The 15,367-nt window shown below is 45.9% G+C and overlaps 1 protein-coding gene across 2 annotated transcripts; it reads right to left on the bottom strand.

Annotated features, from left to right (window-relative positions):
* Positions 1-998: 998 nt before the first annotated feature.
* Positions 999-15,058, bottom strand: Cfap161 (cilia and flagella associated protein 161). Of its 2 annotated transcripts, none has more exons than XM_042278852.2 (7): positions 14,912-15,058; positions 14,023-14,112; positions 13,228-13,463; positions 11,490-11,580; positions 6,261-6,419; positions 2,456-2,529; positions 999-1,551 (listed from the first exon to the last, which is right to left on the bottom strand). In XM_042278852.2, the coding sequence occupies exons 1-7, from the start codon at positions 14,981-14,983 to the stop codon at positions 1,359-1,361; spliced, it is 915 nt and encodes a 304-aa protein (XP_042134786.2). In that variant the 5' UTR covers positions 14,984-15,058; the 3' UTR covers positions 999-1,358. The 2 variants fall into 2 exon arrangements, with proteins under 2 accessions (XP_042134786.2, XP_042134792.2); XM_042278858.2 differs by having other exon boundaries at positions 1,218-1,551; positions 14,904-15,018.
* Between the last annotated feature and the right edge of the window lie 309 nt (positions 15,059-15,367).

The raw sequence follows: 15,367 nt of genomic DNA on the forward strand, positions 1-15,367 counted from the left end.
ACGTAGCCAGGTTGGCACCTGCTAACAAAAGCCTTCTCTGGTCACCTCAAGGAACTGTTAATTTTTTGTCTGGGTCTTTGTCTATGGGGCTCCTTTCAAAGCCCATGGTCCATCTGAGAGTCACTGGGGAAACTCAATGCCCAGGCTGAACCCAGCTTTGAGACAAGATGTCTATTCAGAGTCCTGACATTAGTGACTGGGACTGTTCCCCAAGGTGACTTCAACACAGATACAGGCTATAGGCCTTTGGTGGCAATGTCTGCTTCTTGAAGTGTTCTCCAGCCCAAGTTAATCTACATAAAACCTACTGTAACCTACTTTCTACAACTCAGCACATCTAGCTGGGGGTAGCCTTACACCTACAAAGCTGGGGAAGTCATTGTTCCTATTATAATATCTTACATAGATCAAAGGAAGAATGAGTAGTTGAACAAATAAATGGAAATATATACATCCATTCTGTCCAGACTTCTCCTTTTTAATTTTTTAAAATTATGTGTGTTAGTATGTCAGGGAGGGGTTGTGCATGTGCGGGCAATGCCTGAGCAGGCCAGAAGAGGGCACCAGTTCTCCTGGACCTGGAGTTACCTGGCAGTTAGTTGTCAGCCACCTGAAATGGATGCTGAGAACCCAACTCAGGTCCTCTGGAAGAGCAGTGTGCACACTTAATCACTAAGCCATCTCACCAGGCCCATTATTGGGACCTTTATTATCGCATGGATGACATCATGATTGAGTCAGTTTCAAAGCTTCACTAGAGGTAAAGGGATTGTTGCAGTAACGAAGTCATTGTAAGATCATCGATACCCACTTAAAGAGAGGATCTGGCATCCCAGGTTGGAGGCTGAAACAAAAGTAGGATTTTTTTCAGACCACCCCAGCACTCAGGATGCAAAGTTGTAGGGGGATTTTAATTCCAAGGCAAAGCTACAGCTCAGAACTACACATTGTGCCACATGGAAGGAAATTTGGGAGAAACAGCAACACCAAAACATCCATAAACTTCTGACATTTTTATTACATAAACACAGCTTTGGACAGGAGCATTGGCCTTGCAGGGCCTGCTAGGCAACGGGCTCTCAGTGGAGGCACCGAGTTCTTCGCAATTAGGATATCAACAAAAGCCGATCTCACTTCAAATACTATTATTTTCAAACACTGTTTGCTGCTGACAGCTAGGCCCCCATCACGAGTTCAACAATTTTAATATGGTATTTCTTTTAATACAGTTAAAAGAGTTCTGCACCCTACTGAGGAAAAAAAACTGCTTGGGGCACCACCAAGATTGTTCCTTTCTTCTAAGACCTACAACGGATGAGAGCAGGGCCTGCAAGGCCACACGTCTGCCTGATGTGTCACTATGTGTTGATGCCCATGACCTGCTCCACGGCACGGGTGTCATCCGAGGGAGGTTTGGGGACGTCCAGCATGGTGGTCGACTTGTTCCTGGGATTCCCCGTAACCAGCATCCAGTGGTTCTTGGGTTTTTCAACTCTGTGTGAATCCAGATGTGTATGAGCTGCAACCTCAACTTCCTTCCCAAAATAGGTCCTGGAGCAAAAAAGAATGGATTCCAGTTAGACACTGAGTGACGATGCTCATGAACATTTGCTCATCACTCCTAGAAAATTCCTCTTGGATCAGTCCACTCTACAAAGTCCAATAGAGCCCCTAAATTGTGGTGCATTTGCAGGAATATTTCACCCATATTTGCAGAGGTCTAACACATAGGTTCCTTTTATAGCCAACATCCTCCCATCGGGGAGGACTTTACTAAATAACATCAAAGTTCTACACAAAGCAGAATTTCAGTATCATAGTTCATAATTATGATATTTAAAAGTATCAGATATAATTCCAGTCAATAGATGTGTGGGCAGTGTAGGTATCTCTAACAAAGTATTTCTCAAATATAATACATTAAGTTTCTTTAGTGTTAAAAATAAGTATTTGAAAAATGAAGTCTGTTGGATTTTAAAATTAGGCCAATCAAGATTCTAGGTGATAAACATATGGACCACTCTTGAATTTAACTAAATTTTGTCTTTTGGCTGTCTTAATCAATTTAATAACCTCTTTCTGAATTATAAAATAAAATATATCACCTGACAAAATAAGATATTTGATATGCCAACTGAGTGGTTATCTTGTATCATAGAGCAGAAATATTCAAATAATGTTGAGCATTAACAAGTATTTTCACATATTTGACTGTTTAGTATGCTTAAGAGTAGATGAAATCAATAATAAATGAAAACAAAAATTGGTCTTTACTTTTAAATAACTTTTTATAAACCTTGGCAATGAAAATAAGTCAAATGTCCTTGTCCTTAATTCAGCACCTAAAAATCTTTACTTTGAATGACTAGACATAAACTTTTAGTCAAATATTTCTGCTTTTACATGCATGACCTGAACCAACTATGGAATTCTTCTGTACCCAGCAGTGTGATACCTTAAGAAGAGGTGCCGATGGGCAGCCAGGGCTCGGTTTGTGTGGCGGTGATAGATGACAAGTTTTTCATTTGCCTTTATGAGACAGGAAAAGAGGGTACTATTAGCACTCTGATTTCCTAGGAGTAAAAATCTAGAAAAGATTAACACATTTATTTCAGTATAATACATATATAACCTACAAGGCTGGAGGACCATGATGGGTTTGATAAAATGCATCATGGTAGACAGCTACATGGTAGAACAATTATTCAAAGTCATGTTGAAGAAGATTTGACAGCGTGATGTTAAGTGTGTGTGTGTGTGTGTGTGTGTGTGTGTGTATGTGTGTGTGTGTGTGTACATTCAGCAGTTCCTCTGTGTGTGTGTGTGTGTTATGCATGTTTGTGTGGGTATGCCTTGTACGTGTGTGCTCACACATGTGGAGTCCAGAAGTGACACTATATCTCCATTGTATTCCACCTTATTCTTTAAGAAGGATCTCTCACTGACCCTGGAGATGATCAACTAGACTGGCTGGACAGAAAGCCTCAGGAATCCCCCTGACTCTGCCTCTAGGGTTACAGGGTACATTTGGCCTCGCCAGCCTTTTACATGGGTGCTGAGATCCAAACTCATGTCCTCACACTTGTGCAGCAGTGTGTGGATTCTACTCACTGAGATGTCTCCGTAGCTACTCATGGTATCATTCTGGAATATATATATCCTGATATATATTCATATGCATAGAAAAATCGTAAATAAAGTGATTGCTTCTGGAAGATTGAACTAATCCTGGTGATTTTAATATTTGTACTTTAAGGACTCAGAAAGTGAATATGTATTGTGTTTATAATTAGAAAAAAATAACTCTTTGGGGACAGGGATTTGGCTGTATACCCTAATCTAGCCTAGAACTCATGATCCTCTTGCTTCAGATGTGAACCACCACAGCTGGCCAAAGAAATTTTACCTTATTCTGACTCTTGTAAAATGGGTACTGTCAGAAGGAAAAAGGGGTAGCCCCTAGCATGTGAACTCACCAGGTACCCAAGGCTATGCCCTCCTGTAACAGAACTCACGTAACCAAATTAGTTAAGGTCACTATGATCATAATGGTATGGACCAAGACCACCCCAGTCATATATGAAACCACAAAACAGGAGCATTGACCATGCCAGAAAATTCCCAGCAGACAGACAGGCATGGCCAGCCTTTCTCTCTCTCTCTCTCTCTCTCTCTCTCTCTCTCTCTCTCTCTCTCTCTCTCTCTCTCTCAGATCTATTTACTTAGTATGTATACAGTATTCTTCCTGCACACCAGGAAAGGGCACCAGATCTCAATATAGATAGTTATGAGCCACCATGTGGTTGCTGGGAATTGAACTCAGGACCTCTGGAAGAATAGCCAGTACTCTCAACCTCTGAGCCATCTCTCCAGCCCCTTTCTTTTCTCTCTCTCTCTCTCTCTCTCTCTCTCTCTCTCTCTCTCTCTCTCTCTCTCTCTCTCTCTCTCTTTCTCAGTAGTCTCAGTCAGATCCTGTCTGCTCTCCCTTGGGAGAGGAGTTCCTGACATACTCTGTTGTAAGATCTCCCTCACCTTCCTGTCAGCTTCCAAGCCCCAGCCATGCCCCACTACTGGAACTGTCTCCAAACCCACCTGCCCACAATCTCCCAGCATCCTTTCTGGCAGCACTTGCATGAGGCATCCCATTTCTCAATACACATTTACCCCATCTCAACAGCTGGTGTACCCAGCCTGTTCAGCCATAGGTGCAGCTGGAGGTCTGCTGAAAGAGCCGTGGCATGTGGGGGGCTTGGGTTGGGGCGGGGGGCGCTAGGGTTCTAGGCTCTCTATTTGGCAGATATACAAGCTTGCCTAGTGAGGTTCAGAGACCTCCCTGGACCACAAGGTGAATCGGCCATGGAGCAAAGAATTCTTGTAGCCACACTACTCCTACAAAGAAGCACAGCCACACCACCAGGCCACAATGAGCTGGCTTCTGCTCATGCAAACTAACCTTTAGGTCCTCGAAAAACTCCCTAAGGAGGTATCATGAACACCTCTTAACTTACAGGGGCACTGACTAGAGGAAGTGAAGACTGCACCCACTGCCATCCTAGGAAAGCCAACCTAGGAGAGGACGGCTACAAAGAAAATTCTGCCAAGCTTCCTTCAACCTAAGGTGACCATCCTCCACCCCCACACAACTGTGAAAGAGCCTCCAGGAGCCAGGAACCCCTGCCAGAGCTTTGAAGAAATGGACCCACTGTGTGGGGCAGATTCAGAGGCATCTGTGACTGCAGGCCCTCCAATGGCCAGTCCTACAAAGCTGCTGATGCTGGGTGCTCCCAGTGATTCCTATTCAGTCCTCCCTCTCTATGCAGCAAAGCCTTGTTGAAAAGCAGAGGCAGCAAGCTTGCTCTGTGACCATGGCAACCTCCCAAAAGGATCGTGCTCCATGTTCTGTCACAGTTAGCCCAGAGTCTGAAGCAAGAGTGATCAGGGACTATGCCTGCCTCAGTTGCCTGCTGCCTCCAGCCCTTCCCTCAGCTTCCCAGGATATTTCGAGGTGGGAACTGAAGTCAAGCAAAATGGTGCCTGTTCTGAAACTTGGAAGGACAGAGAGTTTGGGGCCAGCCTGGGCTACAGAGTGAGGACAGAAAGAGGTGGGAGAGAGAAGGGAGAAGGGGAGATGGGGAGATGATGGGTGATGGTGCTCTGCATGCTGTGAATGTATTGTTCCCATTGGTCGATAAATAAAATGCTGATTGACCAGAAGCCAGGCAGGAAGTATAATATAGGCGAGATAAGCAGAGAGGAGAATTCTGGGAACAGGAAGGCTGAGTCAGGAGTCGCCAGCCAGACACAGAGGAAACAAGATGTGAAGGCAGAACTGAGAAAAGGTACCAAGCCACGTGGCTAAACATAAGTAAGAATTATGGGTTAATTTAAGTGTAAGAGCTAGTCCATAGTCAGCCTGAGCTAATGGCCGAGCAGTTTTTTTTTTGTTTTTTTTTTTTGGTTTTTCGAGACAGGGTTTCTCTGTGTAGCTTTGCACCTTTCCTGGAACTCACTTGGTAGCCCAGGCTGGCCTCGAACTCACAGAGATCCGCCTGCCTCTGCCTCCCAAGTGCTGGGATTAAAGGCGTGCGCCACCACCGCCCGGCGGCCGAGCAGTTTTAATTAATATAAGCCTCTGTGTGTTTACTTGGGTCCAAGCTGCTGCAGGGCTGTGGGAGCCGGGCAGGACAAGGAAAACTTCAGCTACAGAGAGGAGAGAAAGGGAGTAAGAAGGGAAGGGAGGAGATAAAGGAGATAAAAAGAGAAGCAAATGGAGGGGAACAGGTAGGGGTACATAGAAAGAAAGAGAGGACAGGAAGAGGGGGAGAGGGAAAGGAAGAGAGGGAAGGGAGGGAGAAAAAGGAGGGAAGGAAGTGAGGGGGCAGGAGAAAGGGAGAGAAAGAAGAAGGAGGGTGGAGACGGGGAGGGAGGGAGGCTTCTACAGATCAGGTTGGGAAGCCATATTGCATGTGGGATCTCATACAGAGCTGGCAGCCTGTGTTAAGAGGTTCCAGGGACCCTGGGTCTTGTACTGCTCGGGGGGGGGGGGGGGGGGGAGGGGGGGATTCTAACCTGCAGCCAGGGTTGAGAGACAGGTTGAGAGACATCCCAAGTGCTGCCTTCATTTAAGTTACAAATGAAAGAACAAGAGAAAGTCTTCTTGCTACTGGAGCCACAGTGAGCCTCCACTTGACCAGCAGGTGTGAGTCACAGCCCTTCCTTCCACAGGCCACAGGCCCCGATGCCCCACATGCCAAGCTCACCTTGACTGGAAAGCCTTCATATTCCAGGCGCAACTGGGGATCGAGGAAGGTGACCTGCCAGCAGTTCAGGTGGGAGACCTCATCTGTCAGAATCACCTCCTGGAGCCAGGACTTCTTGGAAGACTTCAGAAGGGACCTGTGGTCACTTGATAAATACAGCTGCAAACAGGACATGATCTGAGTCACGGCTGCCAAGGAAGCCGGGGAACAGGAGACCAGTGCACAGCAAGCAGGCACAAAAAACACCTAGAACCCTGTTCCTACCCGTCCTATGAGAAAACAACTCTCCCTATCCTTGTGAATATACTGTCAGAATAGTGTTTTCCCCCCTCTTCCCCTTCCTCCCTCCTTCCCTATGCCCCTCTTCTCTCTCCTGTGATTGTTTGAGCGAGAATGGCCCCCACACTCATATGCTTGAGTACTTGGTCCCCAGTTGGTGAGACTGTTTGGGAAGGATTAGGAGGTGTGGTCTTATTGGGAGAGGTGTGTCACTGGGGGTAGGTTTTGAGATTTCAAAAGCCCACTCCATTCTCAGTTAGCTATCTTTCTGCTTCCTGCTTAAAGATCAGATATGAGCTCTCGGCTACTGTTCCAGTACCATCTCCGCCTACCTGATATCATTCTCCCTGCCATGATGGTCATGGACTCTTAACAATCTGGAACCGTGAATTTCCAAAGTAAGTGCTTTCTTTTCTGTTGCCTCGGTCACGGTGTTTTGTCTCAGCAACAGACAAATAAGACATTTTCCATACTCCATTTCCTGTTCGCCTTCTCTTTCAAAACATGGGACCTGGGTCTGCATCTCGTGCACTCTGACATTGCTGAAACTGGGCCCCTAAGATGAAGTACTCTTCAGGCTGGAGCCGTCACAGCTGGCACTTGATCATGACTCTACAGTGACCCTGACCATCTGGAATCCATGTTCCCATTGGGAATGGGTGTCAGCTGCATGGATACACTTTCTTAAGAGCCGTCCCATCCTGCTAAAGTCCAGAATGTTCTCACTTTGTTAGCACTTTGCATGTTTACCTTCACCTTGAACATGAATGTGGTTTCTCTGTCTTTTAACAAGGTTTCGGTGTGGTTTTAAATTTTTAGATTTATTTAATTTATGCATATGAGTGCTTTGTCAGTGTGTATACATATGTGCTGGGTGCATTTCTGGTGCCTGCCGAAGTCGGAAGAGGGCTTTAGATCCCCTGGGACTGGTTATAAGCCACTGTGTATGTGCTGAGAAATGAACCCAGGTCTTCTACAAAAGGAACAAGTGCTCTTAACCATTGAGCCATCTTTTTGGCCTTTTGTGGGTGCTTTTTATCCATTAAGTGGTGCTTGAGGTACAACAAGGGAGGCATAAGTGAGTTATAATCCTCTGTACATTTTCTACTCAGCAAGAGAGGTGATGGGCTGTGGATAAGAGCTACCCTCTGGATGTTGACTGTCCCCCATGGGACTGATGATTCCCAAGGTGGCATTATTGGGATACAAGGCCTAGTAAAAGCATCTCCTATGTTTAGAGGTGTTCTGCAGAAGCCAGGTCAAACCAATGAGGCCTGGACCACGGCTGGCATGAAGAATGTAAAGAGGGCTGGTGTGTACTATGGAGAGAGAGGATGAGCTGGACCTCGGTGGAAAGGAGCTTTGCTGCCGTGACATTCAAAAGCAGACAGGGAGGAATAACAATATCAAGACCAGTGCTCCAACCGTGTGAAGCAAGTCACAAAACCTGATCAGGAGCTAAAAGCCTTCCTGAGAGAAGTTGAGAGATGCCTTACAAAAAGCACTCAGTGTTACAGTGCCAACCAAACACAAAGTGACTTTTCCCTGCACAGGCAGAGGGATTGGAAAAGATAATTATCGCATTTAACTCAAAGATTAATTCCTAATGTAATCCAGACAAAGAGAGGTAATGGGAAGAAACAAAGATCTGTCAAAGTGTATTACGGCGCTGTATAATTACAACACTACAGTCCTGGAGTAAAAATAGATGACTCCAGTGGATCAAAATAGAACCTTCAGGAAGAGTTTATGGTGCATAGGATAATTTAATATATGCTTAGGGAAGCACAGTGTGTCGGGAAAAAGAATTAGTCGAGAGCTAACATGTGAGACGGACGGTCATTTAGGAAACTCGGGTGCAAAACCCTTTGCCAAAATAAATCTCAAGTGTATTAAAGAATAAATTTAAACAAATATCAAACTGCAAATGTCTAGAAATTAATACTTGCTTTTCTTCTTATCGGATCGCTAACAGATTAAACTTTAAGAGCAATGGAGGGACTAAGGAGCTGACTCACTGAACAAAAGCTGTTCCCCCACAAGCCCATGGCCTGCGTTTGCATCCACGGGCCCACATGGAACAGCTAGATGCAGTAGTGTGTACATCTGCGACCCCAGCAGTCCTGTGGAGAGACGGGAAGCAGAGAGGAGAGAATTGTCTGCAATCCCGTGGGCCAGCTAGCCTGGAATACGCAGTGTGAGACAGAAACAAGACCCTGTCTCAAACAAAGTGGGAGGTGAAAACTGACTCCTAAATGGTGTCACACACACATACACAGAGAGAGAGAGAGAGAGAGAGAGAGAGAGAGAGAGAGAGAGAGAGAGAGAGAAATAACTTCACAGGAAAGCTGATAGATTTGTCTCAAAAAATACAATTAAAATGACTACAATTTAAAACACAACAAATATAAAAAAATCAAATCACCCATAGAAAGGGCAGAGATGTTACGGGCAGAGATGCAAGCCCGAATCAGGACAGAGACAAAGAACACATGGTTCCCAGGGCAAATGAGGAAGAAAAATGAGGATTATGGAGGGAGGGGCAAAAGTACAGGGACAGAAGGGAAACAGGTGCTACAACATTTACATACCCTTTCCTGTCTGTCCATAAGATCAGCAAAGATTTAAATTAGGATGCTTGTCACGCTCCAGGGCCGCTTGTACTTACTGTTGCTGAGAGTACAAATTGGCATAATCAATTAAGAAAGAACTGGTTACATGTTATCTCTTTTTTTTTTTTTTTTTTTTTTTGAGACTGGGTTTCTCTGTGTAGCCCTGGCTGTCCTGGAACTCACTCTGTAGACCAGCTGGCCTGGAACTCACAGAGATCCGCCTGGCTCTGCCTCCTAGGTGCTGGGATTAAAGGCATGCGCCACCACCGCCCGGCACATATTATCTTAAAAGAGGTGGGGGGGAGGGAGAGAGGATTTCACTCTATAACATAGGCTGGCCTGGAATTTGTGGCAATCCTCCTGCTTCAGTACCCCAAGTGATGAAATTATAGGTGTAATACTTCTAATAATTGTATTCGCATTCTTGATAGCAGTAAATCTGTGCCAAAAAAAAAATCTATTTGGAAGATAGACTCACTAACTAGGATTTGAGGGGGATGAGCTTTAAGCATTGACACACATATATACACACGGAACTTTAGATGTGATAGAAAATTGAATAACAAATCCAATTAGCTGGGTATGGTGGCACGCACCTGTGATCACAGTACTCAGGAAGCTGAGGCAAGATCACTAGTTCAAGGCCAGCCTGAGCTGAATAGTAAGAGCAACAGAAGAGGGGAGAAAAAGAGACTACCTGAGCATAGAACAAAGGCTGGGTAACTATAGTACTGCCACACAGTAATGCATTCGGCATTCCTTAAATGTAATGCTAAGAAGAGCTTTGAAAACCCTGCAGTAGAAAGAACCTGGGTGTTCATTATGGTCACAGCCGAGTTTTGTGTTTTCAAGAAGACACATAGGAAAGCACAGATAGAAAAGGCCAGATGCTGGTGGGTTCATCTCTGGGTGCTACACCCCTGCCTCGATGACTTCGTGTTTCGCTTTTGCATCTAAACTCAGGCTGCAGATTGACACCTATGCATGGCATGGTTTGACTGGCACCATTGGTTTGGCTTAGTGGTGCCAAAAAAATGATGATATAATGTTACATCAGGCAACACTGGAATCTCCCGGTGGTGTCATTTTCTCGAGGCTGGCGTCAAATCCTCTCGAGACACAGCTTGCAGGGGGAAGGGCTTAGCTGGGCTCCCGGTTTCAGGAGTTAGTCTCTCGTGGTGGGGAACACTCGGCAACAGGAACAGCTTATGGCTGTGCCTGCGCCTATGGACCAAGGAGCAGAGAGACTGGGCCAGAACCAGAAAGAGCTATAAGGCCTTTCCCCCACTGCAAATCACTTCCTCCAGCTGGTCCCCAACTCCCAAAAGAGCTCTGCCAGTTGGGAACTCAATGTTCAAACACAGGAGCCTATGGGGGGACATTTCACTTCCAAATCGTAGCAGTGCAGACAGCCCTAGCTCTGCCACCCAGTAGCTGAACGTCTATGTTCCCAGTATTCTTTGTCAGAGACCCATTTGAAGAAAAAAAAATGGAGTTAATATGTGTGAAGCAATTACAGCATTGCCTGACATGGTGCTCAAATTTTATGAGCCACTGACTCAGACGGTTAATTTGCACAAATCCCTGTTACACAGCTCGCATGTGAAATTCAAGCACAAGTTTATCTGGTTCTGCTGTGTGTTTTGTTTTGTTGCGAGAGGTCTCATTCTATAGCCCAGATGAGTCTCAAACTTAAGGCAATGCTCCAGCCTCAACCTCTCAAGTGCTGGGTTTATAGGTGTGTGCCACCACACCTGGCCTATTATACTTCATTATCTCCAAAGTAAAAGAGGATCTCGGAGGCTCAAGCTTCCTGGCTTCTGCAAACTCATATTGCCCTTAATTGCTTCTTAGATAAAAACATATTTGTTAATCAAAAATTTTAAATGCCAGAGCTGGACACAATGGTCCATGCCTATAGTCCTAGATATTTGATAGGACACTGAGACAGGAGGATCACTTTGAGTCCAGGAGTTCAAGATTAGTCTGGGCAATGTATATCTTGCTGGTATTGGCAGCATATAACAAGTGTTAATTAACCCAATCATTTAATTTACTGTTTAAAGTGGTATCAACTTTTGCCTTTTGACAGCTGCATTGCGAAGAAGACTTTGCTGTCTTCACTCCTTAGCTTTTAAGGACAGGGATGCTCTTTGTTTGTTTTGTTACTTGCGGTTAAGAGGAAAGAACAAGGTACAAAATGCCCACTGGAACCCACAGACTGAATCCACAGTGACAGCAGAAATGGAGTCCACCGTCTGGACAGTCCCTTCTGGAGGTAGCTATTGGCAGTAAACAAGAATGATAGATGACTGTAGGCATGCACAAGAAGACTCACCATCTTGCATTCCAGTCCTGCTGGTATCCCAAGGCAGAAGTTCTGCCCATATCTAAGGACTGGGTCCACAGCATCGCTGTTTGTGCTGTCCCTGGAGGGTTGGAGCAACAGGAGAGAGTGAGGACTCTGCTTTACCATCATTCCTATGCTTTTCTTGACAGCTTATACTGTACTAAATAAAATAACAAAAGTTCCTCTCCTGGACTGTTTTATTTGCCAGGTAAAGACCTCAGTCATCCGAGATGATGTCAATCTGAGAGACTGATGAGAATCATGTGCTGGAACCCATCAATTTGTGCAACATTAACTGAAATATTCCTGAGCACCAACTAAAAGGCCTTTTTTTCTTTTTCATGTATTAATCTATTCATGTCTTTGAGAAATGTGTGGTTTTGCTTTTTTGGTGTTTTGAGACAGTCTCACACTGAAGACTGGCCTTAGACCCACCATGTAGCCCAAACTAACATGGAACTTGGAGGAATCCTCCTGCCTCAGCCTCCTGGGAGTGCTGGGGTTACAGCTGTAAACCACCATGACCCCCTATAAAAGTTCTTTTGTTTTAGCCTCAACATCCAGCTAGTATGAGCATACTATCCCCTACTCTGTCCCACAGGTCAAACCCAGAGCCTCCCCATTCTGTAGCTCTTGACCGGAGTGGACTAAAGCATGCCATGTCAACACGAGCCGAGAACTTCTGTTCATGTGTGCTGACGTTTTCAGACAGAGCCAAGGTTATACCTCTGCAGACATTGAATACAATGCCACCCCCCATAACCTTCCAGGGACAGAAATGGTCATCAACTTGAAGTTGTTTTACCACAAACCATCTGGACTCAAGAAAAATTCAGTGAAGGCTGCAGAAGGCAGGCTCTATCTTGTGTCTGAAGTATTGTCACCAAGTCCTCAGCAGAGGGAAAGTGGTGGTCTTGTTGTTATTGTGTGTCTCTAAGGGTGTTGTGGGTCCTTTCCAAACCCTCAGGTCAATTGTTGGTAGATGACTGATTGTAAAAGAGTAGAACCCACCTCCTGTGGCCTTTTGTGAAACGGCATATTTGTATTGTGAAGCTAGCGTAACATCCAGAACAATGCGAGCACTCTGCTGAGCACAAAGCATCCTGCAAACACTGCTGGGGGGGAAAGCCTTCTCTGCTTCCAGGCAGAATATATGTTCAGTTCTCCGGATCTGACCATCGAGAAGCAAATGTTTTGAATTGAACACAAATAGCTAATTAACCTGTCGTCTTGGGCAAATAGGTGTGTAAAGGGTCCTCGGCAATAGTTCTCAGGTAAGTAAGCAAGGTATGACATCAGAAAACATTCACATAACCTCTGCCTGCAGCCATGACTGCCTGATCCCAGTGTGTGTGTCCGTGTCCGTGTGTGCTGGTGTCCATCTGTCTGTGTTTGTCTGTGTGTGTTTGTGTGTATGCACAGTGGTATTCCTCAGGTGCTGTTCACCTTTAAAAAAAAAGAAAAGACTGTCTCATTTGGCCTGAAATTCATCAAGTAAGCTAGGCTGGCTGGCTAGCAAGTCTCAGAGGTCTGCATGTCTCTTCCTCCCCGGTGCTGGGATTGCAAGAGTGTGCCACCACACTAGTCTTTTTTTAATGGGCTTTCTAGGAATCCCACTCAGGTCCTTGCACATATGAGGCAAATGCTTACTAGCTTCTCCTCATCTCAGAGATTTGTAAGCTACAAATCCAAGCAGATTCTGCAATCTGACATTGAGCGTCTCTACCTCAGAATGGTGAAGGTGTTCCTGCCCGTCGGGGTGGTGGTCCGCACAGCACTCACACCACAGGGCACTTCCAGTTCATCAGATATCTGGGCTTTAACTTCATCTGGGCTCATACACAGGCTCAGATCTCCTTCCTGAAACAAGCCAGCTTCCTCCCCCCGGGGGTGGTCAGGATTCACAAGGATCACTTTATCGCCATAGTGGGCAAATCCATCTTCGGTTACAGAAAGCTCCATCTACAATTTGAACAGGAATTTTCCAATAAGCCAATCAGTTTCTTAGCTGCTGAGACCAGGGCCCCTCCCTCCCGAGTGTACCTCCTTTCCTTCTTAGACTGGCACTATTTCAATAAGGCTTTCCCTCCCTCCCTGCTTCCCATCCTTAGTGTCCTTCCCTTCCACTTTATCAAGAAAGTTCCCAATGACCCTAAGCAAGGTCAAGCGAAGCTGTTGGAGTTCACACAGGCTGGTTCCATTCTCAAGTCATTCAACACTTGTTAAAGATTTTTGAGCAGCAACTGAAAGGCCCTTTACTTGGGCAAGCATCAATCCACCCCTTTACAGGCAAACATAATTAAGTAAACATAATTAAAGGCACATTTCCCTTCTGTTTCTAAAATCTTGGAGGATTTTAAATACTGCACTTTTCAGGTTTTTTGTTTTTGTTTTTGTTTTTGTTTTTGTTTTTGTTTTTTTTTAAGTTTCCAAAATGGTTAGTTGTTTATGGAGATTCCTCTTGCTTGACTCACACTGAATTTGACAGCAGTTTCAACCTGGGGTGGGAATTAGACATTACCGGTCTCAAGATGTTCTTTTTCAGCCTTCTGTTCCTCTGTATAAGAAGTTCTCCCTTCTCCCTCTTGTCTAGGAAATCTCTCATGCGCTCCTGGGGGGAAGAGACAGAGTAAAGGGGAGTCCAGGGCAGAGCTGCTGCAGAGCACATGTAATGGTAGCTTTTCCCTCAGAAGCATCTCAAGTTCAAAGACAAAAGGAAATGTGATCGTGACAGGGATAGCAGAATGTCCTCCGCATGTCATGGCGGAATGCCTAGAGAAAACTGAGAGGGAAAATGCACGGAGAAGAAAAGGAGACGGCCCCTATGCTTACTTAACCCATCCAGAAACAATCAAGAATGGTATTTGGAGCCGAGCGGTGGTGGCGGCGCACGCCTTAATCCCAGCACTCAGGAAGCAGAGCCAGGCGCATCTCTGTGAGTTCAAGACCAGCCTGGTCTACAGAGCGAGATCCAGGACAGGCACAAAACGACCCAGGGAAACCCTGTCCCGAAAAACAAACAAACAACAACAACAACAGAATGGTATTTGGAGGCCAGCAGTCTCTACCAGGATCCTCCTGACTGTGAGGTGAGCATGTGAAAAGCCCAGCCCTCTCCATACACTCATAACCCCAGAACCTTTCCAACACCTAGGGGTGCCACAAAGCTGGTGAAAGCAGAGAACCCGGGAAGGGGGAGGAGGCAAGCTGTGCTTGCTCTGGGTTCGGGAACCATGAAATGGGGACCCTCAGGCTGGGTGCACAGAGACAGCAGATGAGCTACCTCGGGTTCGTCAAAGAGCATGGGGGACATGGTGAGGCTGGGTAAGAGGCTAAGTGCTCAGAGCAGCAGAGAGGGAGCGTGCAGGACAGGCTCTGCGATCCTAGGAACGGGGCAGCAACCTGCGCACCTCCTCCAGATAGACATCTTCGTTCCAGTTGCCCATCCGGACTCCAGGACCATACAAGTTCTGCGCCGCCATCCTCGCTGCTCAGTCAGAAAGCCAGCCTCCCTGGAAGGACACCAGCGTTAGCGTGTCTCGTTGCCATGACGACCAGGCAGTTCCCGGTTGGTCAAGGTCCTTTTGGCTAGCCAATAAGTGACAGCACACTAAGTGGCTGGTTCCGCCTTAGGCTGCTCCGCACCCTCCACTTCACCCTAACCCCTCCCATCGCTGGCACCGTCTTAAGTGAGGACCGCTGCAAAGCGGAACGAGAAACCCCCGGGGAAGACACTGTTCCGAGTGCTCTCTAGGGGGAAAAAGTCTTGAAACTTTTTTATGTCGTTTGTCTTGGATTGGGTCTTTAAGTCAGCGTCTGGATACATATCCCAGGCTGGTCTTGAACTCATTATGTAGCACAGTCCG

Source organism: Peromyscus maniculatus, chromosome 1 (genome assembly GCF_049852395.1).
Source record: "Peromyscus maniculatus bairdii isolate BWxNUB_F1_BW_parent chromosome 1, HU_Pman_BW_mat_3.1, whole genome shotgun sequence".
Lineage (NCBI taxonomy): Eukaryota > Metazoa > Chordata > Mammalia > Rodentia > Cricetidae > Peromyscus > Peromyscus maniculatus.